Source organism: Schistocerca serialis, chromosome 2 (genome assembly GCF_023864345.2).
Source record: "Schistocerca serialis cubense isolate TAMUIC-IGC-003099 chromosome 2, iqSchSeri2.2, whole genome shotgun sequence".
NCBI classification, from domain to species: Eukaryota; Metazoa; Arthropoda; class Insecta; order Orthoptera; family Acrididae; genus Schistocerca; species Schistocerca serialis.
In genome coordinates, this window is record NC_064639.1 from 456,045,680 (window position 1) to 456,072,595 (window position 26,916).

The following is a 26,916-nucleotide window of genomic DNA, read 5'->3' on the forward strand; positions in this document are numbered from 1 at the left end:
TTGTGACTCCACTGATTCAATCTTGTTGTTGTTCATTCTGTCCTTTGTTGTTCGTGTCTGTCCTCTCCCGTTGTGTTGTTGTTCGTGGGACGCTCCGCCGACCCCACCATGCTTTCTGTCACTTCAACCCCGTGACCGTTCTGGTCGCTGTTACATTTTTCAAGCAGTATCATATCTCCCATCTCATCTTCATCTACATCCTTTTCCATTTCCATAATTTTGCCCTCAAGTACATAACTCTTGGTAGATCCTTTATATACTCCTTCCACCTTTCTGCTATCCCTTCTTTGCCTAAGACTGGTTTTCCATTGATTCTCTTCTCCACACGCCCGGGTTCCCGGGTTCGATTCCCGGCGGGGTCAGGGATTTTCTCTGCCTCGTGATGGCTGGGTGTTGTGTGCTGTCCTTAGGTTAGTTAGGTTTAAGTAGTTCTAAGTTCTAGGGGACTGATGACCATATATGTTAAGTCCCATAGTGCTCGGAGCCATTTGAACCATTTTCTTTTCTCCAAAGGTCTCTTTAACTTCCCTTTAGGCAGTGTCTATCTTAACCCTATTGTCATATGCTTCTACACCCCTACATTTGTCCTCTAGCCATTCCTGCTTAGCTATTTTTCACTTCCTGTTGATCTCATTTCTGAGATGTTTGGATGTCTTTTCACCTGTTTCATTTACTGCATTTTTATATTTTTTCCTTTCATCAATTACATTCAATTACCCAAGGATTTCTACTAGCCCTTATCTTCTTGCCTACTTGATCCTCTGTTGCCCTCACTATTTCATCTCTCAAATCTAGCCATGCTGCTTCTACTGTATTCCTTTCCCCTTTTCTTGCCAATCATTACCTAATGCTCCCTCTGAAACTCTCTACAACCTCTGGTTTTTCACTTTATCTCCTTAAACTTCTACCTTTTTGCAGTTTCTTCAGTTTTAATCTACAGTTCATAACTAATAAATTGTGCTCAGAGTCCACATCTGCCCCTGGATATGTCTTACACTTTAAAACCTGGTTCCTAAATCTCTGTCTTCCCATTATATAATCTATCTGAAACCTTCTGGTGTCTGGGGCCTCTCCCACTTATACAACCTTCTTTCATGATTCTTAAAACAGGTGTCAGCTATGATTGAGTTATTCTCTGTGCAAAACTCTACCAGGCGGCTTCCTCTTTCATTCCTTACCCCCAGTGCTTATTCACCTACTACTTTTCCTTCTCTTCCTTTTCCTACTATCAAATTCCAGTCTCCCTTAACTATCTGAATAATTTCTTTTATCTCATCATCCATCTCTTTTCTCTCTTAATCATCTGCAGAGCTAGTTGGCATATAAGCTCATACTACTGTGGTGGGTGTGGGCTTCCTGTCTGTCTTGGCTACAATAATGCATTCACTCTGCTGTTTGTAGTAGCTTACCTGCATTCCTATTTTCTTATACATTATTAACCCTACTCCTGCATTGCCCCCATTTGATTTTGTATTTCTAGCCCTGTATTCACCTGACCAGAAGTCTTGTTCCTCTTGCCACTGAACTTCACTAATTGCCACTATATCTAACTTCAACCTAACCATTTCTGTTTTTAAATTTTCTAACCTACCTGCCTTATTAAGGGAGCTGACATTCCACGTTCCGATATGTAGAATGCCAGTTTTGTTTCTGCTGATAACGACGTCCTCCTGAGTAGTCCTTGACCAGAGATCCAACTGGGGGCTATTTTACCTCTGAAATATTTTACCCAAGAGGGCACCATCATCATTTAACCATATGGTAAAGCTGCATTCCCTTGGGAAAACTTCCAGCTGTAGTTTCCCTTTACTTTCAGTCATTCGCAGTACCAGCACAGCAACACTGTTTTGGTTGATGTTGCAAGGCCAGTTCAATCAACCACACTGTCGCTCCAGCAACTATTGAAAAGCCTGTTGCCTCTCTTCACATACAGATAGAAAAACATGCCAGAGGACTTTATGATATGTAGTGACAGATATGCACTGATTCTGCTCAAGCAATGATGCTCACTGGAGTTGTGGCGAATAAAATATGGACCAGGTAGCAATAGTTATAAATTATATAAAAAACTTTCCTCATGAATCAGTATATTTATTTGTGAACATTATGTCAAAATCTCTACTGTTGTTCTTGAGATTATTTGTAATGTAAAAAGAAAAACTGTGTACCTAAAATGGAGTTATCCACAAATACATAAAGCTATCAGCCTCTGTGTGTGTAATTTGTACTTTTATTTAATTTTCTATGTTTTTTTTAAATAATAAATTTATGCATTAATAATTGTACAGGAAATTAAGTAACATAATGTGAAATGGACAAGAAAGAATAAAGTAGCTGTTTTGATGAGTGACCGCTGTGCAGGTTCATGCAATGTGTCAAAATAAAAATAATTGTAACAAGACAATATAATAGTATGTGATAGGAATAATTGTTTACAGATTGTGTAATATATTTGGTTGAAGAATTTGAATATTATGAAAAGTGTACAGAAACGAATGATAATCAGTTATATGGATATCAGTTTCACTAGCACACTGTGTCACGTGACAACTCAGACAGAGATGCGAAGCAGAGGGCCTCTTGGTGGTGGGAGCTGCATAGTTATGGTGGGCTAGAACAAGCTGGGGGTTACATGTGTATGAGTTGCAAGGTAGGAACAAGCCTATAGCATTATTCAGAAACTAATCTCCAGTTTACAAGTTTGTGAGATGAGAATTTTAACTGTGAACATAGTGCAACTTACAGTGTCTGTAACGTAGTGAACAGTTTATTTACCTGCAACTGCTCTGCTAGAACTATTTCAGATTCCAATTGGACCATTGTGTATAGTATGTGTAGGACCATTATTCATAGCAAAGTATTTTTCTATGAATAAAGCAACAGTCCCAAATAATGGAAACTCCAGGTATGAATATCACAATGTAGGAAGACAGGGACGAGTAGATATACAAACAAATCCACAGCACAGCCATGGGCATCCGCATGGCACCCTCCTATGACAAATGGGCCATCTAGAGGAGATCTTCCTAGGCTCCCAAAACACCAAAACCCTTGTCTGGTTATGGTTCACTGATGATATCTTCATGATCTGGACACAGGGGCGTGATACCCTATCTTCGTTCCTTAACAACCTCAACACCCTCTCTCCCATTTGCTTCATGTGGTCCTTCTCAACCTAGTGTGCCACCTTTCTAGATGTTGATCTCCTCTCTGATGGCCTATTCCACACCTCTATCCACATTAAACCCACTATACACCAACAGTACCTGCATTTTGACAGCTGTCATTCCTTTCACACCAAAAAACTCCATCCCCTACAACCTGGTCACCTGGGAATGGTGTATCTGCAGTGACAAAAATTCCCTTACTCAGTATGTAGAGGGTCTCACCAAGGCCATCACAGACCTGATCTGAAAATACATCTCCCTTTCCATTTCCCTTCACATTCTCTGTTCCTGTAATCATCCTGGCCTCAACCTACAGTAACTACTGACCCACACTTTCCACCCAACAGTTTCCACTACCTCTGTCCTATCATCTCTCTCTCCATTCTCATCTCCCATTCTGTTTATTTGCCACCATCTGCCAATGTATCTGCCCATTTTTCCCCACTTCTCTACTTTTTGTGCTCCCTTTTTCGACACCTCCCTGCCCCACAACTTCCTAATGCTGCACCGGTTGACGTTCAGTCCGTGCACACTCCACCAGACAGCATTCATCTCTCTCCCTGCCCATATACTACTACCCTTTCCCCCTTCCAGCTGCTTGTATCCCACGTGATAGATGCATTCCAGGCCAAGATGCTGGAGCTGGTGGTCATGTGTACATGAGGTGTGCTTGCTTGTGAGTATGAATGGTGTGTCTCTCTTTTACTGGTGAAGGCCGTGGCTGAAAGCTTTGTGTAAGTGTCTTTTAATTGTGCCTGTCTGCAACTTAATGTGTCTTCTTTGTGCTAAGTAGCAATCTGTCTCTCCTACATTGTTAAAGGAACATTATAATTCAAGTGTACCCTAAATGTATATTAGTACCCTGAGAGATTATAGCCTTAATTCCCAGTTCCATTAGTTAATTTACTTTTGTCTTATATACCAGTATTGCACTGACTGATCTCTTAGGCTACCTTAATAATTGTTATTTGGTTACATAAGGGCATAACGCAATGGTGTGCAATGGAACCTCTGTACAGGTGAGCATTTAATAGGTTGTGCACTCACCCTCTGCTGGATCATTAGCAGTAATAGTTACAACTAACCATAGGTAACACTGCCTAGCCTTCATATATAGGCAGAAAAACATGATGGGGAATTTGATTTTAGTTATATGTGTAGATGTACCACTTAAAGTAATAAAATAAGACAATTAACAGCTTGGTGAAGTTGTATCATTCAGTGGATGCTGTGAAAACTCTCACTACAAAATGGAATATTGGGAAACATAAATAAAACTTAATGGAAATGTGTGAATCCTACAATAATTTCCAGTCAGACATTTTACATTATGTACACTGTTGAATTTCCAATATCATATTTAATGAGAATCCCTGACACAGCACTATTTGCTGACTGGAAAAAGAGTGCATATCACGTATGTTTACAAGAAGGATAAAAGAATAGATGCATGAAATTACAGTCTAATAATGTTAACATGCATCTGTTGTAGACTCCTGGAGCATAGTTTCAACTAAAAAATTATAACAATCATGGAGAAAAAAGCTTATATTCAGGGAAAACCACTAGTGTGAAACACAAGTAGCTTTATTCATACACAATTTCTTGCAAATAATTTATGCAAGTGATAAGGTTGATGCTATCTTTCTAGAGAATTCCACAGGGTATTCAACACAATCACATTATCGGATAATATTCAGAATAAGATAATAAAGAATATCTTCACAGAAATGTAACTGGATCAAAGAAATAATAATTAATAGAATGCAATTCATTATAATGAGTAGAAATTTTGTCCAAGTCTTTGTGTTATTTCCCTATGATTGGTCAATGACTGTCCAGAGGAAAGTTTCATTCTAGTCCTCACACCAAGGAAAAATGCTTAATAATACCAGGAATTGAACTTGCAGTAACACACACTAACTGCTCAGCTGTTGAGGCAATCCTACTGACTTAAGGACTGTAACGAATTGGTACAGCTTTTACAAACAATGACAGAAATGTTCAGGAAGTTTAAATGTGAATATTGGCAAGAAAGGCAGAGTTGTTCTTGTGTAATGCTGTCAAGTTATCTAGAAAACCAGTATTTGAGGAAATTAATCTAGGAAAAGCAATGAATCCAAAAGCCCACTGCACCATGAAGAGCTGGTGCCACACGGAGAGTGGTAACTTCTCCTGCTAAGAGCAGAGGCTGGGTATGGGGCTAGTTCTGTAGCCGCCTGTGTCCCTCTCAATCCCCTCATTATGTATAGCTGTGATGAGCTTGATGTCTACCGTGTACATGAAATCTGGCCAGGATTTTTATACAACCTGGAGCACACAATTGGCTTCAAAAGACCTGTACTAAGACAGTAAGATGTTCAGTGCCTTCAGAAATCTTCCTTTCACATTACATAGATGTGGTAACTGCTGCATCTGGGAATAACATGAGGTCAGATGAATCTTTGAATCTCAGAGTAGTGTCCCTTATTTGAAAGTCGAGCAAATCAAAATTTTTGGGAAGCACTTAAAATCACACACACACACACGCGCGCGCGCACACACACACACACACACACATAAACCTGTAGAAAATTTAAGAGCTGTTTTTCAATTCCTTCCTCCAACTGCAACTTCCTAACAATGAGATTCAACAGGTGGATTATTGTGGCAGGATTTGAAGAAAAATAAAACAAACATCAAACATCCCATAAACAAGGGATGTTGGCACTGAACTGTTTACCAGGGGCCCAATGCAACACTGACAGAAATGGTAAGTGTTACACCATGAAGCACCAGCCCAATATTTACCAAACTTTGCGGAGATATCATCACGTAATAGGTATTATCAAACTTTATTCCATTTGGAACTGATGACTATCATCATCATCAGTATGAGGTGTGACATCCAGAGACACCAATTCTCCTGCTCATATGGATCAAACAGACCTTCTCAAATTCAAAATTTTAAAAAAAGTTGAATGATAACAGATAAATGTCAATGGAAACCCTATTAACAGAGATGTTCTAGAATATTATGCCTCCAAGCAGTTTCCTATCCTTTTTCTGTATCTTAAAATAGTCTTATTTAATGCTGCTCTGACAGGAAAACCTACTGTGTAGCCATCATCAATAGGGACAGCCTTTTGACAGTGGATCAATGCCTCTTGATACATACTAAGAGCATACCTACCAGATGTATAGTGTTTGACTTGAAAAATAAAATAAATAAAAATTAGTAAGTTTTAGTGTAACATTAAGAAAAACTTTCAATCTCTGGCATAAAGAAATTGAATCAGGAAAAAATAATTGTTCATGGAGACTGGTAGAAAAGACCCCTCAGCCTAATGGAACATAAACATGTTACGAGCAATATTTCTGAAATTTTCATTTCCATTCTGAAAATAATATCTAATTCCTGAGGTCAGTGGCTTTATTTAGCATTAAGTATCCTTATGAGAATATATTAAAGAAAATACTTATGCTACTGCAGCAAAAAGAACAAAAGGGAAAAAACAGAACATATGTTTGATGCCTACAAAATTCTTTAAATTACAGGAGAGTACTTACCATCAACTGATTAATGTAGTATTCATAAGGGATGTTCCCTGTTTCACCATCAATAGCAATAGCCATCATTTCATCCAATTCTTCCTGAGTGAATGGTTCACCTTCTTCCATCATTGCTTTACTCAGAAAATCTTTGGTGAGATACCCCTTGTTCTCTGGATCCAGTGTCAGGAATGCCTTTAAGAGTTCTTCAGGTGAAGCTGGTTGCAATCTATAAGATGATAAAAGCAAAGTAAATAATGTTTAAATTAGTATAAAATAATGGTTCAAAAGATGTTTTAAATTATAATGATTACAAATAAAATTACTACACTTTTAGAAAAAGTATTATGTTGGTGCACAAGTTTGTAGCACTTTTGTTTTTGTTTTGCACGTTGGTATTCCAGTTACTATGGATTTATTATTGATTGTCATTTCTTATTTGTTGTTCACTGTTGCTCTTTGAGTTTACTTATTGTAATTTTGTGATCTGGAGATAGTGTGTGGGGCTGTGGACACTAGAAAATGGAGTGCCAGGTGGAGAAAAAGGAACATTTCTGATATATTCTTCTGTTTGAGTTCAATAGAGGGGTGACAGCAATATAGGCAGCCACAAACATTTGTGACACGTATAGGGCAGTGTTGCTGGACAGAGCATGGCAAGAAAATTGTTTCCTCCTTTCAAGGAGGATCATGTTTAGATTAGTACTCCACATTCAGCAAGAACTTTAGAGTCTGATTAAGATTGTTTAAACACATTAATCCACAATGATCCATGCCTGTGCCTGAGAACTGGCAAATGTGATGCCAGGCGGGTGATGGAGCCCCTTAGGGAAATAGCGGGAAGGTCAGGGAAGAAGGCCAGTGTTCACTCTGTCTGCTTGCCAGGGGTCTCATCCGAGATGTGGAGGAGGCCCTACCGGCGGCGATAGAGAGCACTGGGTGCACCCGACTGCAAATTGTTGCTCATGTCGGCACCAATGACTCCTGCCATCTGGGTTCAGAGGTCATCCTCAGTTCGTACAGGCGGTTGGCGGAATTGGTAAAGGCGGAAAGCCTCGCTCGCGGGGTGAAATCAGAGCTAACTATTTGTAGTATCATTCCCAGAACCGATCGCGGTCCTCTGGTTTGGAGCCGAGTGGAAGGCTTAAACCAGAGGCTCAGACGATTCTGCGGAGATCTGGGGTGCAAATTTCTCGACCTCCGCTATCGGGTGGAGAAATGTAGGGTCCCCCTGAATAGGTCAGGCGTGCACTACACGCCGGAAGCGGCTACAAGGGTAGCGGAGTACGTGTGGAGTGCACATGGGGGTTTTTTAGGTTAGATAATACCCTCCCTAGGCCCGACAAGACGCCTCCTGAGACGCAGCAAGGTAGGAGTAGGCAAAATGCAACAGGGAATAACAATATTAATGTGCTAATAGTAAACTGCAGGAGCGTCTACAGAAAGGTCCCAGAACTGCTCTCATTAATAAACGGTCACAACGCTCATATAGTACTAGGGACAGAAAGTTGGCTGAAACCAGACGTAAATAGTAATGAAATCCCAAACTCAGATTGGAATGTATATCGCAGAGACAGGCTGGACAGTGAAGGGGGAGGCGTGTTTATAGCGATAAGAAGTGCAACAGTATCTAAGGAAATTGACAGAGATCCAAAATGTGAAATGATTTGGGTGAAGGTCACAGTTAAAGCAGGCTCAGACATGGTAATTGGATGTCTCTATAGGCTCCCTGGCTCAGCAGCTGTTGTGGCTGAGCACCTGAAGGATAATTTGGAAAATATTTCTAGTAGATTTCCCCACCATGTTATAGTTCTGGGTGGAGATTTTAATTTGCCGGATATAGACTGGGAGACTCAGACGTTCATAACGGGTGGCAGGGACAAAGAATCCAGTGAAATTTTTTTAAGTGCTTTATCTGAAAACTACCTTGAGCAGTTAAACAGAGAACCGACTCGTGGCGATAACATATTAGACCTTCTGGTGACAAACAGACCCGAACTAATTGAAAAAGTTAACGCAGAACAGGGAATCAGCGATCATAAAGCGGTTACGACATCGATGATTTCAGCGGTAAATAGGAATATTAAAAAGGGTAGGAAGATTTTTCTGTTTAGAAAAAGTGACAAAAAGCAGATTTCAGAGTACCTGTTGGCTCAACACAAAAGTTTTGTCTCAAGTACAGATAGTGTTGAGGATCAGTGGACAAAGTTCAAAACCGTCGTACATAATGCGTTAGATGAGTATGTGCCAAGCAAGATCGTAAGAGATGGAAAAGAGCCACCGTGGTACAACAACTGAGTTAGAAAACTGCTGCGGAAGCAAAGGGAACTTCACAGCAAACATAAACATAGCCAAAGCCTTGCAGACAAACAAAAATTACGCGAAGCGAAATGTAGTGTGAGGAGGGCTATGCGAGAGGCGTTCAATGAATTCGAAAGTAAAGTTCTATGTACTGACTTGGTAGAAAATCCTAAGAAGTTTTGGTCTTATGTCAAAGCGGTAGGTGGATCAAAACAAAATGTCCAGACACTCTGTGACCAAAATGGTACTGAAACAGAGGATGACAGACTAAAGGCCGAAATACTAAATGTCTTTTTCCAAAGTTGTTTCACAGAGGAAGATTGCACTGTAGTTCCTTCTCTAGATTGTCGCACAGATGACAAAATGGTAGATATCGAAATAGACGACAGGGGGATGGAGAAACAATTAAAATCGCTCAAAAGAGGAAAGGCCTCTGGACCTGATGGGATACCAGTTCAATTTTACACAGAGTACACGAAGGAACTTGCCCCCCTTCTTGCAGCGGTGTACCGTAGGTGTCTAGAAGAGCGTAGCGTTCCAAAGGATTGGAAAAGGGCACAGGTCATCCCCGTTTTCAAGAAGGGACGTCGAGCAGATGTGCAGAACTATAGACCTATATCTCTAACGTCGATCAGTTGTAGAATTTTGGAACACGTATTGTGTTAGAGTATAATGACTTTTCTGGAGACTAGAAATCTACTCTGTAGGAATCAGCATGGGTTTCGAAAAAGACGGTCATGTGAAACCCAGCTCACGCTATTCGTCCACGAGACTCAGAGGGCCATAGACACGGGTTCACAGGTAGATGCCGTGTTTCTTGACTTCCGCAAGGCGTTCGATACAGTTCCCCAAAGTCGTTTAATGAACAAAGTAAGAGCATATGGACTATCAGACCAATTGTGTGATTGGATTGAGGAGTTCCTAGATAACAGGACGCAGCATGTCATTCTCAATGGAGAGAAGTCTTCCGAAGTAAGAGTGATTTCAGGTGTGCCGCAGGGGAGTGTCATAGGACCGTTGCTATTCACAATATACATAAATGACCTTGTGGATGACATTGGAAGTTCACTGAGGCTTTTTGCGGATGATGCTGTGGTGTATCGAGAGGTTGTAACAATGGAAAATTGTACTGAAATGCAGGAGGATCTGCAGCGAATTGACACATGGTGCAGGGAATGGCAATTGAATCTCAATGTAGACAAGTGTAATGTGCTGCGAATACACAGAAAGATAGATCCTTTATCATTTAGCTACAAAATAGCAGGTCAGCAACTGGAAGCAGTTAATACCATAAATTATCTGGGAGTACGCATTAGGAGTGATTTAAAATGGAATGATCATATAATGTTGATCGTCGGTAAAGCAGATGCCAGACTGAGATTCATTGGAAGAATCCTAAGGAAATGCAATCCGAAAACAAAGGAAGTAGGTTACAGTACGCTTGTTAGCCCACTGCTTGAATACTGCTCAGCAGTGTGGGATCCGTACCAGATAGGGTTGATAGAAGATATAGAGAAGATCCAACGGAGAGCAGCGCGCTTCGTTACAGGATCATTTAGTAATCGCGAAAGCGTTACGGAGATGATAGATAAACTCCAGTGGAAGACTCTGCAGGAGAGACGCTCAGTAGCTCGGTACGGGCTTTTGTCAAAGTTTCGAGAACATACCTTCACCGAAGAGTCAAGCAGTATATTGCTCCCTCCTACGTATATCTCGCGAAGAGACCATGAGGATAAAATCAGAGAGATTAGAGCCCACACAGAGGCATACCGACAATCCTTCTTTCCACGAACAATACAAGACTGGAATAGAAGGGAGAACCGATAGAGGTACTCAAGGTACCCTCCGCCACACACCGTCAAGTGGCTTGCGGAGTATGGATGTAGATGTAGATGTAGATGTAGATGTAGAACTGTGATCATTCCAAAATCTTGTGACATTTCCATGCAATGGGGATGGTTGGGAAATCAAGTATATGGGTAGCGTGTCATCTAAGCCAAAATTACAAAATCAGTGAGTAGCCATAAGTGCTCATTAACAGCATCAATCATTCCTGTCCTGCATTGTTACTGGTGAAGAGAAATGGTGTCTTTACACTAACATAGTGAAAACAAAGGAATGACTGAGCACAAACAAAGCAGCAGCTTGCCCCACAAAGACCTATGTCCACATCTGCAAAAGATAATGTTATGCACCGGGTGGAACAGTGATGGTGTGGTGTACTATAAATTGCTTCCCCAAATGTAACCATCACTGCTGCCATTTACTGTCAACAACTGAGACATCTTGCAGATGCAGTCCAAGAATAACAACAAGGAAGACTGCATGAAGTGGCTCTACTGCATGATAAAGCCTGCACACATTCTGTTAGACTGACAAAAAACATTATAAAGGAGTTGAATTGGGAAGTCTTTCTGCATCCCCCTTATCCACCCATTTTTGCACCTTCAGATTTTCACGTTTTCTGCTCTCTATCGAAAAATCTTCAAGGAACTTTCTTTCTGGGAAAAACATGCTCTGAACATGGCTTGATGAGTTCTTCACCTCAAAACCATGTGATTTCTACAGTCGCGGAATCAAAAAGTTACCCCAGTACTGACAGACTGTTGTAAATATTGAAGGAGAATATATTATTGATGTCTAAAGTCCCTGTTACCTGTATCTGTTCTGTTTATTAAACTTACGTAAAAACACTATGAACTTGTACACCAACCCAATACGTCCATGTTTGCCTATAATGTATAATGAAACATAACTATTTTCCTGTCTCCTGCCTGAGTCTCAAAAAGTTAAGTGTGTATATTGCAATCAGCAAATGATACATCACTGGGAATACCTCTGCTTCTTTATTGCAAAGACATATTAATCCATCATCATGTAGCTAACCAAGGACAAAATATTATAGAGCACCTATGCTTGTAGACAAGTCATCAAATTTATTCTATAATATGTATCTAACATCTACAAGAACAGGGAACATAAGCTAGAAATGAATTATAGTCTGACAGTGAATCTGAAATTCACACAGATATGGTAACAAGACAGAGCTGTTATTCTGCGCAAAGTTTACAAATTTGCTGACAGCAATAACATAACTTACTGAAGGCAGAACCTACAGTCATTACTGTAGGAAGGCACACAAGTAAGTTTGCACAGAATAACCAAACTACTTTATTGGGAACACAGTTTATAATCTACATACAAAATCTGTGTACGTAGCTAGGCCAAGTCCAAACAAGTAGCAAGTGTCTTGAAAGCAGAGTCCAGTGAGAACACAAACGAACCATAACACAATGAGTAAGAGAGCCCTCTGCTCCAGGATTATACACACATCAATAAAATTTCTGCATCACCCTGGTTCCCAGAACTCCTGAAGACAAATGTTGACTGTGGATATTGTATTACAGACACAGTCCCTCAGAGATGTCACTCAGCCTGCCCAAAGGTGTAAACAACCATGCTTGAGCAGTGCCTATTAGATGGAGGGGGCCTGACAGTTCAACCATGGCTAGACTGTCAATACTGTGGTTCGATCATGTCCGCATTGTTACTTTGTGCCAAGAAGGTCTCTCAACAAGGGAAGAGTCCAAGTGTCTCGGAGGGAACCAAAGCGATAGTATTCGGATGTGGAGGAGATACAGAGAGACAGGAACTGTCGATGACATGCCTTGCTCAGGCTGCCCAAGGAATACTACTGCAGTGGATGACCACTACCTATGGATTATGGCTCGGAGGAACCCTGACAGCAACACCACCATGTTGAATAACGCTTTTCTTGCTGCCACAGGACGTCATGTTACAACTCAAACTGTGTGCAATAGGCTGCATGATGTACAACTTCACTCCCAACATGGTGAGGTCCATGTTTGAAACTTCAACACCATGCAGTGCGATACAGATAGGCCCAACAGTGTGCCGAATGGAACGACATTGCTCAACTAGTGGCCAGCATGTTCTGCAGACATGAACCCTATCGAACATGCCTGGCATAGACCGAAAAGGGCTGTTTATGGACAATGTGACCCACCAACAACTCTGAGAGATCTATGCTGAATTGCTGTTGAGGGGTGGGACAATCTGGATCACAGTGCCTTGATGAACTTGTTGATAGTATGCCACAACGAATACAGGCATGCATCAATGCAAGGGGATGTACTACTGGGTGTTAGAGGTACTGGTGTGTACAGCAGTCTAGACTACCACCTCTGAAGGTCTCACTGTTTGGTGGTATAACATCCAATTTGTGGTTTTCATGAGCAATAAAAAGGGCAGGAATGATGTTTATGTTGATCTCTATTCCAATTTTCTGTACAGGTTGCAGAACTCTCAGAATTGAGGTGATGCAAAACTTTTTTGATGTGTGTAGTAGATACAATCTCATGAGGTCGTGCTCTGTGTTGGCTGCACGCACTGACCTTGATGCTACTGTTGCTGTTTGATTGTGTCACTGTCTGGCGGCTGCATCCACGCTGTCCAGTTGGGATGGGCAAGCTAAATTGTAAAGTCAATAACTCACATGTTGTTATGTTCACAGCCAGTGGGGTACCAGTGTGGCAGATGTGGTAACAAGTGGTTATTATAATTCAGACCCCTTGGCAGGATGACTGTGAGACTGGTGCACCTCTGATGTTCCTCGATCACAGCGAGGGACAGTCCACAACACCCAGGAAACTGTCATCCATATTGTCTGGGGCATCAACGATGGGTGCTCTGAGCAGAACAAAAAGTTCTCCATCGGTTGCCACTGGAGAACAGGTCCAGAAATGTCCCTAGTGGTGATGGCTCGATTGAAGGTGGATGCCACAGATGTTATGCTAGCTATGGAGGACACTGACGAAGATGGATCCATGAGGACACTGGGGATTCAGGGGGCAGGAGCAGGAACTGGCTGGTACAGCACCTGCTGATCATGCAACACCACTGTTTGTTGATGAAGCTTGTCCAGATGTGGCCTCTGATACTCATGCAGAGGGCTAGAGAAACATTAAAGGAGGATGACGGGGTGAAGAAGGCAAGATTGCACTTAGTGGTAGAGGTGGAGAAAAAAACAAATACGGGGACTCCAAGGATGGAGGAGAAGGGTAGGACCCAGACCCCTGAAGGTATGAAGGCCTGAGAGTTGAGTGAGGGGGTGGCTCTGGTTGGCTGCCCACCCGTTGATGGAGTTGCTTTCAACGTTGGGTCACCAATCTGTCCTCCAGCTGCAGCATAAAAATTTTCTGACCCTGTCATCTGTGGACAACCCTTAGGTTCCAGTGCTAGCATGACCAAAAGTGGAAGGTCAGATGGAGGTCCATGGTATGTGCCTTGGCGACTGATGTGACCAACAAGGGCAGGGGAAGGAAGCAGTAAGTACAGGACGGTGCGTAGCTGACACCAGTGCAGCGGTTCTGCTGAGCCCCTCTTGCTGATAGACATGAACCTGTAAGAACTGAAAAAGGATTTAGGTGCATCTTCTGCCAGAGTGTTGCCAATATACTTCTTCCTTTGGGTCTTGAAAGTCTGTATGAGGATTTCTGCCACCCCATTTAACAGAGGGTGGATTGGGGGAACCCTGGCCTGGTGACTACCATATTGAGCACCATAACCTTGACAAATCTGTGTGGTAAAATATGGGTCATTGTCTATCATCATTCTGCAGGGGATGCCTTGAATGGCAAAAATCTCAATGAGGGCCTGTACCGTCAATTCTGCTATTGCAGAGCGGCAATTTGTGATCTATGGAAACTGAGGGTTGGTGTCCATAACCACCAGCTAATAAGCATCCTAAGAGGGACTGTAAAATCTAAGTTGAAGTGCTCCCATGGCTGTGAAGTTTCTGGCCATGTAGAGTAAAATTACCATGCAGTGGCCTGGTGGCCTGCACACATAGAACAATCAGCAATTAAATGTTCAATCTCATGATCTGTGCCAGAACAATAAACATGTCGGTGAGCCAGCATCTTCATTCCTGACACCTCCCAGTGGCCATGGAGCAGGAGGCACAGAATGCAAATACATGTTGTCAAGAGGAAGTTGCCAGCTTGTTGCTTGCGGGTGTGTTTCTGGCCTCTGTTGTGGTAGGTGAGCTTGATCCAGTGCCTACTATTGATTTTTGTGTTACATCTTTGCCAATTGGTGTGCTAGTGACAGCTTACACCAGCACAGTATGTATTTGGTGTGCAAGGCAATTAGGTCACATGAGTTGCACATGAGCAAAAGCTCCTTAAAACATGCACAACTGAAGTTGTGCTCACGACCCTGACACCAAGATTCACGGAGTCTAGAGGAGTAGCAATGCAGTAGATTTAAGTGGCATATCTTTCAGATTGCAGCACCTGTGTTACGCTTAACAGCATTCAAGGAAAAATAAGCAAAAAATCCGCTGGGTTTCGAAAGTTAAAGTGTTCATAGGTTCTTACACATCAGCCGCCACTGACTGAAAGCTACCGTTAAGGCTCCAGGAGACGCTACTCTTAAGAAGTTAAAAGAAAGAAAATAACAAGTTGGCAGTGATTAAATCACAAGCAGAAGTGTTTGAGGAGGTACTGATGTCTACAGTTAATGTACACGGTAGTAAAATTACTGTTATGGATAAGAATTGAATGAGTTGCCTAACAAAGTGCAAACAGGCATTATGACGCAGTGTGATTTCGTGAGGAATGAAGTACATGATCATTTGAAAGAAACTGATGATAAAGTACAAATCTTAGACAACCAAATCTCAGGTACACAGGAGCAGGTTGAACTATTGTTGCAGGGGAAATTTTTGAATGAAATTTTCAGTCCCCGAGCTACCTTAATTAGTTTGGAAGAGAGATTACAGGTACTCTTCATGAAAAAGTACAGCATACGGTTGAATCTACTAGTACTAAAACCAGTTCTTTGGGAAATACGGTAGATCCTAGAAAGGGAATACAGAATTGCCATAGAAAATACAAAAATAGAAATTATAAGTTTTTGAGGATATTCAAACGGAAAGTGGAATACATTTTTCTAAAAAGTTTCCAAAGAAAGAAGAGACAGCAGTAACAGGCAATTAGATAGGAAGCATATTACAGGAGTCAGACCAGAGTTGACTATATAAGTATCAGATGTACCTATATTTAGCGTATTTGACTTAGCTTTAATAAAAGATGTCCACAAAGTAGCAACTAAGTTCTTTCCGAGATATTGTGAATCTTTTAAGGTGGTAGGAATACCACATAAAGCATTTTTCCTGGATGATCCAGTCACAGGCCAGGAAAAGGGAATATACAATGTTCTTATAGTTAAGAAATATAGATCCCCAGGAGATGTGCACACTTTGCAAATTAGGCAGAATAATGCCGGTTGGAAACCCAAGTTAATAGTTCTGGTATTTCTTCTTTCATTTTTTCCAGAGCCATTCCCTTTTCTTAAACTATTCTATATTCTGTACCTCTTACTTTTCTACCTCGTTGAATAACTACATCATATCCTTGTTAATAAAAGCAGGAATATTGCACTCCAAGTTCCTATTCAGACAACTGGTATTACTATTATTATTAATTATTACTAACATGTATTTTGTTTCTTACAGTAAAAGATACATACATATGAAATCTATGTATACTGTTAAGTATAACTGGGATTTTGTATTTTTTTTATGAGGTAACATACAAAATGGTACAGCTTCTATTGGTTTTATATGGGAGGTTCCTTTCTTCTCTGCCAGAAGTGTCAGTTCTAACTTTCCCTCTGTCCATATTCTTAAGTATCTATCGGTGGAACCCTTCTCTGTTCCACATGTTTCTATCACAACCTGTTGTCACAGGATGGCTGAGGGGAGCAACAAATGTATGGTAATATGACTTGGACAAGTGGACATAATTTTCACACCATACACATATTGTGTACGACGTCAGATGCTGCATGTTAGGTACATCACACATTGTGGGGGAAGATAATGAGAGAAAGCCCATGCAAGCAGCACAAGTCTGAAATACGAAATGCTGACATGAGCACGATGAGTAGATGATCACAGTGCCATCAAGAAACTTATATAGTCAAGAAACTGATTAATTAGGGCACATGTGCAATAAATAAAACAAGATCATTTTAGTATCGGACACAAAATTTAGGCTATATTTAAGTAACATAATGTTGAATCAGTGTCAGAAGACTTAAATGATATCAAATCACCCAGGTGCATATACGATAAAAATGTTTTATAAAGTGACAATGGAGAAAAGAAAATGATTGATCTCGACTACCCTAGCACTTTTTGTCGTCAATGTAAAATCTGTTGATTTTCAAAGAATGAAGTGGCAATTTCAGTCCCTGTTTTGTACGCCTTGTGACATTTTTAATGATTCATTGAGCTGTATGTGTTAGTTTGGAAAATGTTAAATACAAACATAATAGTGCATCTAAATGATGCAGAGAAAAAGAAATGAACATGGGACTATTGTTACCTAAAGTTATACACTAATACAGATGTGTTGGTTTCGTATAGTACGAATATTTAGATTAAAGAAATTCTGTACATGGAGCATGGTGCGGTATGATTTAAAACTGTGGTCCCTCGGTATGCTTTAAAACTGTGGTAAAGACATGTCAGAAGTGAAGGAAACCCTTCCTGTCAGATGTGAGAATTGAAGCTGAGGTACTGTACAGACAGACTTTATATGGTGAAGTGTACCCTGCTTTAGGTGAACTGAAGGAGTTGAAATGGGTACGCAAAGAATAGAGAGAGGCTGTCCTGCATTCAAGGTCAGGTGCATTAGAGAAATAAATGGCTTGTCCCATATTTTCTGTAGAGCAGTCTGGAGACAGATATATCCAATGGAGGTACTTAGTCCTTTGGTTAGGTGAGTCCACAGAGTGATAACCTAAACCATTTTTATTGGGGAATGAGAAGGCAGCACTTTCATCTGAAAGGAAGAATGGTTGTAGAGTATCTGCTCATAGAAGGGGTTGAACTCAATTACTGAGGTTGGAAAAGACATGTTGAGTGACAGTTGGTCATTTTGTCAAAGGGGGCACCCAAAACAGTAAGAGGCAAACAAATTTACCATGGAACCAATGTGTGGTAATCTGGATTCAATATATGTTGATGTTTTAAAATCTTAGATTTGGATAGTTAAAGATGAAATTAAGTACATTGCATTGTTAATATTAAACCACTGTTGTTACCTAATAATGTATCTGAATTTAAATGAAGAAAACACATTCCATGTTCTTATAAACTAGAAACATAATTGAAGACACTCATGCTGGCAAAAGATGGTCATGTCTTTTATAAAAATTGCATGTGGTGCACCACAATCTGTGATCTGTGCAGATGGTACATATACAGTGATGTAACACAGCAGGAGCAAGGTACAACATGGTGACACTTGCTGGACGTGGACATTTATTCCTTGATGATGCCCCCTGAATGTGTCATGAACACCTCAGAGCAAATGGACAGACTATGCTGTAAATGCTCAAGAAAAAATGAAGACTTTAAATTTTAGATCTTATGTTGAGTTCAGTGTGATCAGACATACTGACTGATGTATTTGAAGTTATGAATTATTGATAATTGGGTCTGTCTTTACATTTGGTGTAATTAATTGAAGCAATACATCACGTTATCATTGAAGATATGTTTGCCATTCAGTAGCTGGAAATACTGAGAAACTCTCTTACAGTATCACACTGACTGGAGATAAAGTCAAGAAGAATAAGTTCACATATGGCTACAGTACGGAATAGTTGGTCCACAAGAACAAAATAAAAAGGTGAGTTTATTTGAAAAAGGACAGTAAAAGCTAACAAACACCACAGCAAACTGACAGATCCACCACACAGTGTTCCCTACTCATTGTGTTAGAGTCAAGTTGCCACACACACAAACACCCAAACATACATATGAACTGCAAGTTATTACTGATGGTATTAGAGTGCATAATTTCATGCCTTTATTTTACAGAAGTTCCTTATAACGCCCTTTGAAACTTTTATTTCATTTGATAAAATGGACAGATTGAATAGTTCTTCTCGATTCATCATACAGCAATGATAATTTTTTTATTAGTTTCAGTGTAGAAAAACTTCTTTCACATGATGCAACTGAAACACAAATGGTCAAGAAGTATTGAATTGTAAGTGATGTGCAGGATAATGACTCACTGAAGTTCCATTTAATTATAAATTGAAGGATTTCTTGGGCTGTCTATCCAGCAGCAACATCCACACTTGTATTGGCTGCAAATAGATGCCTAAGATACCTTTTTACATCTTGCAGCACCTGATCCTTATCAAACTCATGAAAAACTTCTACTAGATTCTCCAGTGCTATGGCCAGATCATCATCGGAAGCTTCAAGCATAAACTTTGTTTCAACAATTCAGGAAATGTAGTTGATTTCCTGCATGGTCTTATATCATTGTGAGAGTTCTTGTAAAAATCAATCTATGAATTCAAACATTGATTGACAAACTCCTTCTGGAACAGATAATCCAGCACCATGGACTAGTTCACCTGGCATTGTTTTATTTAAGACACTTCTTCTTCATGGGTCATTGTTAATGTACACACCATTGCATTTTTTAGTGCCAGCATTGCCTATAATTGTAGTTGTTTCATCACTAAAAACTCTTTCAGGGTTTTTAATGTGGTGAGTCCTTTATCCAGAATCATTTCTGACTGTTGATATTGTTGGACTAAATTTACTTCCTGCAGTATCATGTGCCAGAAGTTGATGCAGGTCAAAATGGGAAAATAACTTATAGCTGGAAGGACCAAGCTTGCTGCAGATCTATTACCGAAGTGGGCCTTGGACGTATCTTGCATATCTTCCAAACCACTCGTAATTGTTTCCGTGTTATCTTTGATGGCTTTAATTGAATTGTAATGAGCACTCCAGTCATAATTAGACAAACATGTCAAACTTGTTCCAGTATTTTTGATAAGTAATTTTCATCTACAGGAATTAGGGAAGTGTTAGATTCCACCCACCTGCTTTGACCTGAGATGTCATCAACATAACAGAAACGCCTACTTCCAGTGTATACGAAATGGCGATGATGTCATCACTACATATTCATGCCAACAAACACGAACAAAAATAAAAATGACACAAAAACATCTCATTTCAACAATAAAATGAAACTAAAGGGACAACTGTGGAAAATAGGGGCTTTAGGACGGGGACAAGCTGAATATATAACAATACAAAATGCCACACCATCCCAAAAGAAATAGTATCCAAAAAATAATCTCAACTTGTGACGTAATGCTACAGCTACAAAACCGACAAGAATTGTACATTTCAGTCTGCCTGTATGGCTAAAACGAATCCCTCCAAAAAGTGGATTCAGACATTTCCTTTGACTAATATAGCTTAAACGAATCCCTTCAGCACCATAAAACTAACACCTTTAAATATGAAAAGCAAAATCAGACATTCCCCTTGACATATACAATTCAAGCACAGCTCTCAATACCAAAAGAACAACATCTACAACTCCAAAAAGTGGAATCAGACGTTTCCCTTGAGCTATATAGCTCAAATGCAGCTCTTGCTACCTACTAGAAAACCACTAGTAAAAAAACCACAACCAAGAACTTCACATACCTACATAACTCATAAAACAACAGCGAAACCAAAACTCCAACAACTCGAAAACCTAAAAACCTCCATTTCAGTAGCTCTATTAAAACACAGCTGAAATACCAAAAAATAAACAAAACATCACAATTGCTACAGAGTAAAACCAAATCAAAAATCAATTACCAACAAGAGCCGTCGACAAAGTCACTTAGGTTGGCCACACTCTCTCTCTCTCTCACACACACACACACACACACACACACACACACATACACACACAACAATGAACACCAAAGTAGTCAACCTAAAAAAAATGTCAAACTCATAAAGAAAAGACAAATAAACTATACTAACTGACTGAAAACAAAGCAAATGTTTCCAAATCCACATTACAGCACTAAAAAAAAAAAAAAAAAAAAAAAAAAAAAAAAAAAAAAAAAAAAAAAAAAAAAAAAATTACAATGAAGACTGAAATGAACCCAATACCACATGTTAAACTTAACATATCAACATCCACCACCCGAGGGCACCAACAAATATAACAACAAGGCACCTACAAATATGAACCAAATCAAAAACACAGAGACATCACATACAACGCCATTACTTCATGAGTCAAAGCAGATGTGTGGCATCGAACACTTCCAATGACCCTATCTACATGTAGAGGATGAGAAAAATGAATGTAACTTCCCTACAGTTAACCAAACTGGTGACACTAGTGGGATCACATGAGGACACAAAAACTCTGGAAAAATTTAATGAATGATTAGCACAGGGACTGAGAATAATGTTTGGGCTGACTTCTTGAATTTTTCATTGTAATCCTCCACATATGCCTGACATTGATACAGCATTGTCATATCCTTGAGCTCTGCAGAACACACACCAGACCGTATGTATTCAGCCGGTGTCAAATAACTTTTAACATATCATCTGCAGTCTTTCCCAACATTAAAAAACCTAAGAAATATTTGAACTTCCACAATGTTGTCTTCTATGTGGATGTATCTAATTGACTCTTTGGTCAGTTTTGCCTTCATACGGAGTGATGTCAAATATTATTCCACAATATTTAGCATTTTGTTACACTTGCAATAATGTTTTCCTTAACATGTGCACCCAAAATGAAAATAAATACACTTTGTATCCCTTTTGACAAATAAAAAGGTACTCTCTTTGACCCACCAGCAGACTCTTTAAGTTTTAAACAATGCTCTTTCAAAACTGGCTTATCTGTTGCCATAACCGCACAGAAAATTCTTTGTTTTCCAATGGAATGTCTTCCTGACGACCACAGAATGCAAGATTTTGATGGGCTAAAAATAGTGTCATATTTAAAAGACAATATAAAACGGTTCTTCATTTCTTGGTCCCGTCATTAACTTATGCACATATTTTTAAACTGTACTTCTAGTACACCTGTGTAGCTGGCATGAGTTTCAAAAAGGTGTCACATAGAATAATTGCATCAAATAGGCAGCTGGTTATCATTCTACAGTTTTTAAGTTCCATGCAACATTTTACAAAAAATTCTGAACACACCCATTATCAGTTGCCATGGCCTGGTAACAGGTAAGTACGTACCCGTGTACATATTTTGCATATGTATGGGGCCTTGAAATCCAAGCTGCCTCTTATTTACTGAACGTGGGGTGGGGTGGCTATCTAACAAAGGAAAATGTAGATTTCTTTACCCTGTCTGACTTAACTAGAACAAATGTCGAAAAGGATTATGAAATTGCAGCTATAAAAATTACTCAGTTCAACCTGGTTATTGTTACAATTTACCAATCAGCATCTGGAAATTTTGAACTTTCCTTAAACAAAATGGAGTAATTGCTAAATAAAGTAAACAAAATGGATTGTGAATCGATAATCTGTGCTGACTTCAATATCAATTTCCTCACAAATAGTGGAAATAGAGAGACCCTTTTGAACCTTGCTACATCCTATAATTTAAAGGCTGAAGTGAAAGCTGCTACCTGAGTAACAGAAACTTGCCAAATAGCTCTAGATCAATTTCTGGTCAAGAAGAGTTTACACAACACTTCACTAAAAATTTTTAATGCAGGTTTTAGTGACCATCTTGCTCAAATATTAAGCATAAAAGTAAAAGGCAGTATTATTAACAACATGTCTTTAAGAACCTCATGTGGAAGTTATAATCAAGATAATCTAAACTACTTCAACAGCTTGTTACAGAAAGAAAAATGGTCAGATGTGTACAAAATGAATGATGTAAATGAAAAATTCTACACTTTCATTGATACATTAACCCATTTCTTTCAAATTGCATTCCCACTGGAACCTGCAACTATATGGGGGAACTCTAGAACAAACAGCTGGATCACAAGGAGAATAAGGGTTTCATGCCAGAAGAAACGACTACTTCATGAAATATGCAACTCAAAAAATTCCTCGCCTGAAGTATGTGCATACTATAAAAAATACCCCAAAATATTAATAAAAGTAGCAAAAATAATGCGTTATGATGAATACTTTTATAATTCAGCTAATAAATTATAAGGCTATGTGGAGTGTTATAAAAAAAGAATCTGGAAAATACGATCTTGCAAAAATATAACACTATCACAAAAAATAAAAAAGTAAAAAATCCCTTAGAAGTAGCCAACACATTTGAGAAGTTTTTCACAGGTGTTGCTGATAACATGTTACAATCAAACTTTAAGAGCACCCAGGCAAAATGAATATAAAATAAGTGCATGTAGAGGATCAATGTACATCAGTTCTGTTTCACAAGATGAAGTAGTTAAAGGAATGAAAGGAGTAAAAAATTTCAACTCTGTAGGCATTGATGGTATACTTGCAACAATATTAAAGTAGAGTGAATCAAACCTAATTGAAATACTCACACACTTATGTGACTGCTCACTTCAGGCAGGCACTTTCCCTGATATATTGAAAACATCAGAAGTTATTCCAGTATATAAAAAGGTGAGAAAGATAATGTAAATAATGACTGACCCATCACAATTTCCTCCTGCATCTCTAAAATATTAGAAAAAGTTATGTTATGACAAACTTATGAAATTTATAAATAAAAACAGCATAATGTGTAATGCAAATGAAATGAGCTTATGGCATTGTTGGCCGGGAGGCTCCAACATGGATTCAGAAATAAGAGGTCAACGACAACTGCTATTTACAAGTGCATCAATTCCATCCTAAACCTGATGGACAAAAAACAGGAATCAATAGGACTATTTATTGACTTGTCAAAAGCTTTTGATATGGTGGATCATAAAATTCTGCTATCAAAGCTTGAAATATATGGTATTAGAGATTTGTCTAACAAATGGATCAGGTCCTTCCTGATTAATCATAAGCAGACAGTGTGCACAAATATTGAACTAAGAACTGTATCCGAACACTTATCTTACAATAAACAAATTAAATGTGGTGTACCACACGGATCAGTAATGGAACCCCTTCTGTTCCTCCTGTACATAAATGGAACTTAAAAGTCGATGCACATACAACAATCATGTTTGCAGATGACACCAGAATTGTGCTAAAAGAAGACAGCAACGAAGTTACCGCAGTCAGTAAACATGGTCGCAAAACAACTTAGCAGATGGGCACAGAATAATCAACTTGTAATAAACAGTAAAAAAACATTCCACTAAAAAGTCACAATACTCCTAACAGGGACATGTTCCCATCGGTCTCTATCAACCATGAACTAGTTGGTAACAATACTGAAACCAAATTCTTACGACTTTGGCTGCAGAGCAACATCAAATGGAATACACATTTTGAATGTCTCAATGCAGAGCTTTGCGAAACACGTTACCTTCTTTGCTCACTAAAATCATGCTGTGGTGAGGAAAAAGTACTGAATGCCTATCATGTCTACTTTCATTCTTGTCTTAAATATTGGATCACCTTCTGGGGAAACTCTAAAACAGCTAATAGTACTTTTAAACTGCAAAAAAGGGCCATTTGAATATTGTTTGGGTGCAAGCCTAGAGACTCTTGTAAACCTCTGTTTAAGAAATCTGGTATTCCTCCATTACCATGTGCATACATTATGGAAACCTTTTTATTATTTAAAATAAATGTAATAGCTAAGGACTGCAGACTGCAAACAACTGTGATATACATCATCACTTTACTAGAAAAAACAGAAACTTACATATAACCCAGATCAGCACAGCTCTGTGCCAAAAAGGTACTTTTCACACGGGAGTTAAGCTTCATAACAAGCTTCCTGAAAACATTGCTAGGTCAATACCTCTGGAAAATCTCTAAAGTCATACTTACAGTATCACTGCTTTTACTCCATTGAAGAATATTTAAATTTATGAAGCATGTGTTATATAAATACTTATGTATAAAGTGTAGTATTGTAACTTAAATATTTATGCCTAGAAATGACTGTCAGCTGCATATTTATAACTTGAGTTGTCCAATTTCTTATGCATAAGCTGCTTTGTAGACAACAGGGCCAATAAATACAACAACATATTTTGGTTTTCTTTGGGACTTGATTAGAAATGGTCTGGTTCTAGAAGGGCCTCCAAATCTGGACACCCTCAAGATTTGGATGCCCTCTCCCCCAGGACCACAGACACAGAGCAGGCCCCACCCCCCTCCCCCCTCCCATTAGTCCACCACTGGTCCATGTGAAAGTTCGTATTTAGTATAAGTGTGCCATATTATAGCCCTTCAGGTCAAGGTAAAGAATGGTGATGTAAAAGCAAATAATGCTTTTACAGTACAGTTCACAAAAAATAAAGTATGTCATTAAGTAGCCCTTCAGGTTTAAAAATGAGAAATATGTTCATTAAAGTGAATTAATATACACACTACATGTTTTTTGTCTGTTATATGAGGGAAGGTAACTGCAGCAGACAAGGCATTTTGTAGCCCTGAATTTTCACTCATATCATAACCCAACTACAACCTTGTGATGCACAAAGTATCTGAGAAAATGGCGGTCAGAAACCTTTGACAGACTATTAATCACACTCACATTGTTCGTGGTGATTAGAGCTGATCTCTACAGCCAAACTAAAGGCAGAAAAATATCAGTTTCAGCTATGAAAGTGAACAATAACTTCTCATTTTCATCAGTTACCCGAAACTATCCTCAAACTGGTTACAGGTGGCACAAGCAGATTCCAAATGAAAAAAGAATGATAGGAAGAAAAAATAATAGCAAATAAATAAGTCAATATAATGACAAAAATGATGTGACAAAAAAATAAAAAATTACAGTAAAACCAATTAATTGAAAATAATGATCTGAGTCATTTTGATACAGATTTACAAATAAAAAATGTTATATCACCTGACACAATTTGAATCCACGGCCTTCTGCACCTATGGACCGTAACTTGACTACTGTGGTACAGCACCACCCTATATTATGGTGTTATATTTATTCCTCTACAGAACCTGTAGCAATGATAATGTGCTGCCTTCAAAAAGTGTGGCTTTATGCAATGTCGTATGAAGCATGTATATGAAGCATGTCAACTGTAGCCAACGTCTGAGATGATGATAATTAAATATTTGATGTTAAATCAAAACTCGTGTAAAAGGATCCGGAAGTGTTTGGCTAGTGCTGTGTACGAAACGTGTATTTTGTACCATCTTTTGTGTGGGTGTTGTTTTCTGGTGTGATTATCACATCTTATAAAATCAGAAATAAAAGAGCCAGTCTCAGGTTTCAGGATTCAAACACATCAAGAACATATGGCAGGCAAGGAACTGGAAGTGAAATGACCTTTTCTGTGGTATTCTGGAAGTGGCAAACAGTTAGGGCATGACGTTGTGCCCTCTGATTGGAGGAACACAACTCCAATGAATGAAGTGTCATCTTTCAAGTAATTTAAATCAGAATTTAGATTTTCCCTTGCTGAAGGTGTCCAGTGCCTGATTTTTTTGTTCTGGCACAGGAATTCAAACAAGATTCCACAGAAACTGACAAAAGTTTTATGCGATATGCTATTTGCATTTCAGGAATTTTGTTAACTGAAGAACACCAGCAAGATTGCATCAAACAACACATTTCCAGTTCTGAGCATCAAGAGACTAAGTCTCTTCAAACAAAAAATCATGGCAACCTCTATTATGAAATGCATTTGGACAGTGATCTTCAAAAAACCAAAATTTGAAGGAATTCAAAATTGATTTGTGTGCAAAAGTCATTAAAGCTGGAATCCCAACCCCCCCTCAGTACGGTGAACCGTCTAGCACTGAAGGGGTTCCTTCAAAAATACACAAAAATCTCAATGCCTGATTAGAGTACTTTCAAAAAGAAATACATAAAGCCTGCTTACCAAGAACCCATACAAAGATACAAGGAGAAAGTGTCTGATTGAATGAGGAAATAATTCTGGGTGAAAA

The 26,916-nt window shown here is 39.1% G+C and overlaps 1 protein-coding gene across 1 annotated transcript in view; it reads right to left on the bottom strand.

The window, feature by feature from the left end:
* Positions 1–4,070: 4,070 nt before the first annotated feature.
* LOC126456082 (dynein regulatory complex protein 8) overlaps positions 4,071–26,916 on the bottom strand; it is a 110,416-nt gene continuing 87,570 nt past the window's right edge. Inside the window, exons 5-8 of the mRNA XM_050091838.1 lie at positions 6,717–6,927; positions 6,340–6,422; positions 4,215–4,336; positions 4,071–4,120 (exon numbers count right to left, since the gene is read on the bottom strand). Of these exons, the coding sequence (XP_049947795.1) occupies positions 4,071–4,120; positions 4,215–4,336; positions 6,340–6,422; positions 6,717–6,927 (466 nt within the window). The remainder of the gene's footprint in view (positions 4,121–4,214; positions 4,337–6,339; positions 6,423–6,716; positions 6,928–26,916) is intronic.